The 8,705-nt window shown below is 48.7% G+C and overlaps 2 protein-coding genes across 2 annotated transcripts; one reads left to right on the top strand and one right to left on the bottom strand.

Moving 5' to 3' along the window:
- Window positions 1-1,120: 1,120 nt before the first annotated feature.
- Window positions 1,121-1,699, bottom strand: LOC118996243 (ferritin heavy chain-like). The gene has a single exon (XM_037059548.1). It carries the CDS (start codon window positions 1,697-1,699, stop codon window positions 1,121-1,123), a length of 579 nt encoding a protein of 192 aa, XP_036915443.1.
- Window positions 1,700-5,501: 3,802 nt separating this feature from the next.
- Window positions 5,502-6,050, top strand: LOC118996242 (ferritin heavy chain-like). The gene has a single exon (XM_037059547.1). The coding sequence runs from the start codon at window positions 5,502-5,504 to the stop codon at window positions 6,048-6,050; it is 549 nt and encodes a 182-aa protein (XP_036915442.1).
- The last annotated feature ends 2,655 nt before the right edge of the window (window positions 6,051-8,705 follow it).

Here is an 8,705-nt window from a genome sequence, read left to right as displayed (position 1 = left end):
GGATATACCTTCCCTCCATCCAGGGCCCAGGGAATGCCTCCTCACTCAATCTGGGGCCAAAAAACACAATCTCATCCATCCGCGGTCTAGGGAATACTCCACGTGGAAGAGAGTCTCACTGAATGATCTTCCCTCCATTCAAGGCCCAGGAAATACCTCTCCCCTCCATTTAAGCCCCCAGAATAATGTCTGTCTCCATACAGGGCCAAGGGAATACCTCCTGCCTCCATTCACAGCCCAGAGAATTCCTTCTTCCTGAATCCAGGGTCCAGGGAATGCCTCTTAACTCTGTCCAGTGAACAGGGAATAACTTCTCCTTCCATTCAGTACCCCAGGCAATGCCCTCCCTTTATGCAGGGTTCTGAGTATGCCCCTCCCTCCACCCAGGGTCCACAAAATACCTCCTCCCTCCACCCAGGGTCCCAAGATACCCCCTGGCTCCAGCCATTATCCCTCAGAATTCCACAGCCTTCTCAAAAAGATCAGGAAATACCTCCTCTCTCAGTCCTTGATCCCAGGGAATACTTCCTCCTTCAGTCCATGTTCTCAGGATTAGCTCCTCTCTCCTTCCAGTTTCCAGAAAATAACTCTTGCCTCCATTCAGAGGCAAGGAGCTAATCTCTCCCTCAATCTAGGGTCGCAGGATGCCCCCCACCGCCCGTCTTCATCTACTATCCCAGGAATAGCCCCACCCTCCTCAAGGGATCAGTGATGACGCACTCCTTCCATCCAGGTTTCTGCAACTGACTCCTCTCTCCATCGTGGTCTCAGGGATACACCCTCCCTTCATGCTGTGTCCCCCAGAACACCAGTTCCCTCTACCCAGGTCGCCAAAAAGTGCTGGCTCCCTCTATCCATGGTCCCAGGGACTATGCCCTCCCATCCACAGAGATTCTAATGTGAAGGCGATGGGGTGTGTTTGGAAAGAGAGACTCCTAAATACCTGTTGTATTACTTGGAAGGTTTGGGTTTAACACTCTTGAACCAATGAAACGACGTTATTTATTTAGGAGCCAATAACTTTATTGGAAGAAACGATAAAACTGGAACATAAAACCTTAAGTGAAAATTTTGAAGGGCAATATGGCAACACCCATGCTCAGCACAGTGACAAGGGAAGTCACCCCAAGGCTGTCAAGAAGGCTGTCCAGGGTCCATTCTTCTTGCTGTCACCCAGGGTGAGCTTGACAAAGAGGGACTCTGCCAGGCCTGATTCCAGAGCTCGCATCTTGCGCACCTGAGTAACATGGTCCCCCAACTCTTTGATGAATGTCACCTGTTGGTGCAGGTAGTGACTCTCCAGGAAATGGCACAGGTGGCCATCCTCCTTCTCAGTGGCCAGCTGGTGCACACTCAGCAGGCTCTGGTTCACTTTCTTCGCCAGGTGCAAGGCACAGTGCATGCCCCTCAGGCCACTCTCCCATCCATTCCAGGGAGGACTACTGATGTCCCGGAGGTGGATTCGGCCCCTTCGCTGGTTCTGCAGCCGCATCAGCCTCTCTGCCTGCTCCTTCTCCTTGTTGGACCTCTGCAGGAAGAACTGGCTGAAGTGCTTCAGGGCCAGGTCCTCACAGTCGAAGTAGAAGGCTATGAACGAGTACCAGTAGGAGGCGTGGAAGTGTACGTTGATGTGGTTGTTGATGGCGGCCTCACACTCAGGGTGGTAGTTCTGAGGCACAAAAGAGGGCCCGGGCAGCATCTCCATGTCTTCGGGTGCAGGCGCTGGGTAGCAAGACTGAGGCAGTGCAGAGTCCGAGGCTGCTGGGTGGGCTGTGGCAGGGGCGACTGTGGAGGCTGTGGGGCCCCGGAGTGTCTCTGCCGTGGCGGTGGCGGTGGCGCAAAACACGAAACACTGGCTCGCTCACGTGTCAGGCGTCAGGCCCTGCTGTTGGCTCTGAGGTGGGACCGGAATAACCCACCCACTCAATAGTGTTGAGAGAGGGGGGAGGCAGGATCTGGTACAGGGGTGGGACTTGATGGTTGGGGTCAAGACTTGTTGAGACGTTTACTTTAATTATTTTGTGATTTCCTAGCATAATATAGATTCTTTTGCAGACTGAGAAAGTAATAGTAGTGTATTTATATTGATATTTGCCTGGGAACAAAATAGGAGCTTCATCAAATTCATTGGAGGTGTCACGAGAATTGATACCTGAGGGTAGTTGTGGGAACATATTTACATTANGATGGTTGGGGTCAAGACTTGGCCATTTTGTTGGGGGTGCTTTAGGGGGCACTAAGGGGGCCAGCGGCATTGACACTTTCCAAGTTCCGTGGCAGTCTGGCTGACAGGGCCTCCCAGGGCTGAGCATCTGGCAGGTATGATATTTAAAATGTTATTCAGGAATACCAGTGCCACTGTTTTGAGTTAATCACCTGCATGATCTCCTTGAGCAACTTATATGAACATTGCCCTAAAGTGACCATTTCATTCAATATAACCCTTTTGTGGTGTCACTGGTTATATTTAATATTACAAAGCTTTGTTTGAATGACTTTGCATGGACAGGAGGACAGTTCCAACAGCCCCACTGACTTCCTAGACCTTGTTGGTCCAGTGATCTCTGCCTTCTCCTCCCACTCATGATCAGTTTCACATTTTGCTGGTGGCAGAGCAGGGCCTCCAGCAACTTAGTGACTGGGGCACCTCTCCATCTTTCACTCTTGGAATTTGTTCTTCAACCGCTTCATTCTCTCTCCTGTCTTAATCTTTCAGCGCAGTCCTGGAGACACTGTCTCCTCCTGCCCTGTCTGCACCCCAGTGTGGAGTGTCAGTGACCTCTTCACTGAACCCCTAGAGGCCTTCACCCATTTCACCTGGCTTGCCAGTCTCTGTCCTCTTAGGTAAGCACAGACTTCAGTTCCCTCTGGCAGGAAACAGAAGATTTAGGTACATCCTTAGAGAAAGTACTTAACCATGTGGATGTGTTCATCCCCTCCAAACTCCACTGGAGTTTCACTGCCATTCAGCAAGCCATTTTTTTCTTAAAAAAAAAAAAGCTTTCTGTTAAGTTCTAAGGAACAAGCCACAGTAGTTGAGAATACCACTGATCTCAAATTACCGTTCATTCATTCAACAAACACTTATTATCTAAAAAGTCCCAGGAACTACTCTAGAGTTTGAACACATACTAGTAACAGAGATGATGGAGCTATGAGAAGGGATTTAGGACCTCTGGCCGGGCACTGGGGACGAAAACCAAAATATACATTTCCTATAATACAGTATCACAATCATATTTTCTGTTCACCCTCTGAGTAAGTGTATGATCCATAGTGATGTACTTTTTCATTCCTGAAACTGGTAATTTGTGTTTTCTCTCCTTCTGTCTTCTTCTCCTTCTCTTTCTCCTCCCCCAACTTTTCCCTCCTTCTTTGTCTCCTCCTCCTCCTCCTCTCTCTGGTTAGCCTGTCTAGAGATTTATGTTTTTTATTAGTTGGTTCAATTTTTCTCAAAGAAACTGCTTTGATTTCACTGATACATTTTTTGTTTTTCTATGGGTTCTATTTCACTGTTATGTGTTCCTGTCTTTATAATTTCCTTCTTTATGCCTGACTTGGGTTTATTTTAGTCTTTTTCTACATTTTAAGGTTGAAAGTTAGGTAATAGATTTGAGACCTTTTCTCTTTTCAAATACAGGGATTCGACGATATAAATTAACATTCAAGTACTGCTTTAACCTACAGATATGGATAGGCTGAGTTTTTGTTGATATTCAATTCCAAATAATTTCTTTTCCAACACTTGGATTGTTTGAAATGTATTATTAGCTTCCAAATATTTGAGTGTTTTTTCAGATATCTTTATGTAATTTTTTCTAATCCAATTTCATTGTGATCAGAGAACATTTCATGATATGAATAATGTTATATTTATTGAATGTTGTATGGTAGCTTAGGATATGCTCTATTTTGGTAAGTGTTCTACATGCACTTGAAAAAATGTGCTACTAAGGAATATGTTTGTAAAGTTTCTTCACTCTGACTCTATGACTTTCCTTTTACATGAGTATGATTTCTTCTTTTTAATTATTTTTCTTCTCCTGATTATAACAAATGATACCCAGTGGTGGCCTGCAGAGTAAACTCTGGTTTCTGGAATCTGTGAATGTATTGGATATTTTTTTTAAAAGTGGGTATATTTATTCTTAAATACTTAAGAAATGATCACTGAATCATGTTCGTAAACTAAACAGACATTATTTGCACACACATGCACCCACACAAGAAAGAATGTCATTAGGAAACCCGAAATTATGAGGGATTCTTGAAAGACAGGACAAGCAGAGGCTACCAGATTGGTTAATGCAGAGAATTTGAAACAACTACAGTAGAAAACCTGATCACATTCAGAGAAAGTCGAAGAAGAGAGTAAATGAAATTGCAGCACTGTAGAGGATTCTTGGTCAACTGTGAGATTAAAGAGTTACTGTGTGAACAGCAAGCCTGCTTCACCCTGCCCTGCTCTAACCCTCCCCCAGCCCTAGTTACACAGGGCAGTATGCAACTGTGGCATCTGACCCTTTTCATCTCCCCAAACTACACTCCAAAGACAGTGAATGAGCTTAAGGCAATTACAGACCTGCAGAGAAGGGGAACAATAGGACACATCTACCTAGAAGTAAAAGGTATTAGTCTCCCAATGTCAGAAATATATTTATTTTGGCCACAAGGAGTGTCCCTTTCCTACCTATAAGCAAGCCATGCCATGTATCCTCAAAGGAAAACCCACTGAGTAATTCAGCACCCTCCAGCCTTCCCATACAGCAGAAGCCCTGCAGTGAAATGCACCTCACAACTCCAGATCAGATCCGTGCTCATTACCTCAGTCGATCAAGGAAGTCCTTTATGCCTAACTATAAAGGAACACAGGTTTGTCAAATGTATGAGGAAGATAAAAGTAAAAAGGGCAAGGAATGCACAGAACTATTTCCGGGCAGGGGGAACCCAGATATAACACAGGAAACAGAAGAGAATTTTGCCAAAAATTCAAATTCATATTCTCAGAACTATAAGGGAAGAAAATGGATTTTTAAAATAAAAATGTCTACCATACAAGGAATTAGAGAACAGATAAAGTTCTTGCAAAATAGAAACGTTATTACAAAATCGAAAACATTAAATGTCAAGAGGTCGGAACAGATTCTCCCCACCTCAACCAGGCTGTGATGGAACCGGAACATGCTGCTGGTGCACTGCCCACTAAGACCCCCCTGACACCCCCCTTTACCACTCCCCGCCCCCTCCCCGGGATCCTCCTTGCGCCCTCTCCGGAACACTCGCGAGAATTGGTCACTTTATCCGTCTTCGAGTCCCAGCTTCCCTTTTCCGGTTCCATCTCAGAGCCAACCACCAGTCGCTTGCTGCAAATGCTGGAGCACCACCCCTCTGTGGCACCGCTGACTCACCCAGGGACGCTCTGAGGCTAACCCGCAGCTCCAGCTCCTGCTTCCGGGACATCTTGGCTTTGGTGCCCCCACCCCACACCCACACTACTGAACATGGCGGCCGCATTCGCGCCCTGGCATGTGCGTCAGAACTACCACCCCGAGTGTGAGGCTGCCATCAACAACCAGGTCAACTTGGAGCTTCACGCCTCCTATGTGTACCTGTCCATGGCCTTCTACTTCGACCGTGAAGACGTGGCCTTGAAGCACTTCAGCCTGTTCTTCCTTCGGCAGTCGAACAAGGAGAGGGAGCATGCGGAGAAGCTGTTGTGGCTGCAGAGCCAGCGTGGTGGCAGCCCCCACCTGCGCCACATCCCCAGGCCTGAGGAAGAGAACTGGGAGAATGGCCTGAGGGTCATGGAGTGCGCCTTGCACCTGGCCAAGAGAGTGAACCAGAGCCTGCTGAATCTGCACCAGCTGGCCACCGAGAAGAAGGACGGCCACGTCTGCAACTTCCTGAAGCGTCACTACCTGCATGAACAAGTGATGTTCATCAAAGAGTTGGGGGACCATATCACCAACCTGCGTAAGCTGGGGGCCCCGGAAGATAGCCTGGCAGAGTACCTCTTTGACAAGCTCACTCTGGGCCGCAGCAGGGACTGAGCCAGGACTGCCTTCCCCATAGCCAGCCGCGGGGTGACTTGCCCTGGTCACCGAGCTGAGCATACTTGTTGCCATACTGCCCTACAAAAGGTTCAGTTAAGTTTTTATGTTCGAATTTTATCATTACTTCCAAAAGTTATTGGTTGCTGAATAAGTAAAGGCGTTCCATTGATTTGTGTGTGAAAAACCCTAGCCATTTAAGGTTTATAACAGGCATGCAGGATAACTTCAGTCACCCATGTCCCATCCCATGCAGGTTGGGATCTTCAGGGACATAGGGAGGAGGTGTTTCCTGGACCCTGGGTGGATGTAGGGAGTATTCACTGAACCGTGGAGGAGGATGGTGCTATCCTCTGGGACACTGGATGGAGGGAGGGGTATTCCTGGGGCCCTGAATGGAGGGAAAGTGTATTCCCTTGGCTTTCAATGGAGGGAGGTGCATTCTGTGTGACCCAGGTTGAGGGCGGACTACTGCCTGGACCCTGGTGGTAGGAAGTAGGTAGTGAGGAAGTTCCCTGGACCCTGGATGGAGGGAGGGTGTATTTTCTGAACCCTGGAGGAGGGTGAGGCTATTCTGTGGGACACTGCATGGGGTGATGGCATATCCCTGTGACCTTCGATATAGGAAGGGGGTCTTCCCTGAACCCTGGATGGAGGGAGGGGTTTTCCTTAGGGCTTGAATGGAGGCAGTAGGTATTCCTTGAACCCTGAATGGAGGGATTCATATTACCTGGGTGTTGGAGGGAGGGAGGGGCATTCTGTGGGACCCAGGATGAAACATGCAGCTATTCCCTGCACCTTGCATAGAGGGCAGGCTTATTCCCTGAACCTCTGAGAAGGGTGGGGCTATTTTGTGGGATCCTGGGTGGAGGGAGGCAGTCTTTTCTGGACAGTGGAGAGATGGAGAGGGTATTTCCTGGGTGCTGAATGGAGAGAAGAGGTACTCCCAGGGCCCTACACATAGACAAAGGAAGTGGTCCCTGCACCCTGGGTGGGGGGAGGGTATATACCCTGGACCTTGATGGAGAGAAGGGGTATTAACTGGAACATGAATGGAGGGAGGAGTTATTCCCTACATCCTGGATGGAAGGAGAGGGTATTTCCTGGCCCTGGGGGAGAGTGGGGCTATTCTGTGAGACACTGGATGCAGGGAGGAGGTATACCCTGGACCCTGGATGGTGAGAGGGGTATTCCCCGGAAGCTGGATGGAGGAAGGTTGTTTTTCTTGGACCCTGGAGGAGGGTGGGGCTATTTGTGGCACAATGAATGGAGTGAGGGGCTATACCAGGCACCGTGGAAGGAGGGATGGGTTATTCCCTGGACCTTTGATAGAGAGAGTGGGTATTCCCTGGGCCCTGTATGGAAGGTTGGACTGTTTTCTGGGCCTTGAAGGAGGGTAGGGGTGTTCCCTTAATCCTAGAGGGGGGTTGGGCTATTCTGGGGAACACTGGATGAAGGTGGGGGTATTTACTGGGCCCTGGATGGAGGGATAGGCATTCCTTGGGACCCAGGGTGGAATGGGGGTATACCATGGGCATTGGATGGAGAAAAGGGGTACTCCCTGAACCTTAGAGTAGCATGCTACATTCGTTGAAACCCTGTTTGGAGGAAGGCCATATTCCCTGGGACCTGAATGGAGGGAGGCAGTACGCCCTGGACCCTGGATGGCGGGAGTGGGTATTCCCTGCATCCTCTAAGGAGGGTGGGGATGTTTCCTGGACTCAAAATGGAGGGAGAAGGTATTCCCTGGTCCATGCAATGTACGAGGGTGTATTTCCTGGGCCCTGGATGGACGGAGGAGGTATGCCTGGGACTCTAGATGGAGTGAAAGTATATTCCCAGAGCCCTGGATGGAGTTAGCGGTTATTCCTTGAATCCTGCATGTGGGGGCGACTTTCCTCACAAGTCACCCTGTCTGCCACGGATGAAAGTAAACATGACAGAGATATGATGTGATCTGCTTGGGAAGGAGAAGTGGCTATTTTCCCAGAAGAAAAAGGCCATGAGCAGTGGCCAGTTTCTCAGGGGAAAAAGGTGTTGAGCCCCCTCCTCCAGGGGCCTTTTTTTGGGTTGTAATGCCCAGGAATACAGGGCGGCAAGGATCAAACAGTAGATAACATTTCAAAGAAATCTGAGGGCTTAGTGTGACTCAGTCTGTCAGGAACAGAGTTTTAGAATTTCCTGCTTGAACCCTTAACATATGAATGAAAGCACTCTTAGCAGAGCAGATTTCACAGATTTATCAGGAAGTCTTTGTGATGTCAGATTTTGCCCCAGGACACCCTCTAGCAAGGCAAGGAGCTGCACCCCTCCCCAACAGGTATTCATGCTTAAGGGGATTAGAGTCAGGAAGTGCTTCTCCCAGAAGACATGGGGACTCTGGCTTTGTCAAAGCCGGTGGGGAGGCAAGAGTCCATTGCTCTTTGTTGCAGCCCTCCAAGTCCTTTCATGAAGGCCTCCCAAGTGATTGTGTCTGGCCTAGGTTGCCCCTCCTCTGAGGGGTCTTACCAGTCAGTGACTTCCGACTGTGCTTTTGGGGCAGGGAGGAAACTGAGGCAGCATTTGCTACCAGAGACAAGCCTTGTCTCCTGCAGCTCGCATTCTAAAGGTCCTCGCTCACTCATCCTTAGGCCACAGTGGGTAGAGAGTTACAAT

The sequence above is a fragment of the Sturnira hondurensis genome, unplaced genomic scaffold (assembly GCF_014824575.4).
Source record: "Sturnira hondurensis isolate 20B ecotype Veracruz unplaced genomic scaffold, ASM1482457v3 Scaffold0011192, whole genome shotgun sequence".
In the NCBI taxonomy this organism is placed as follows: Eukaryota; Metazoa; Chordata; class Mammalia; order Chiroptera; family Phyllostomidae; genus Sturnira; species Sturnira hondurensis.
Note: the sequence above shows the minus strand (reverse complement) of the source record. Positions and strands in the feature narration are given on the sequence as shown.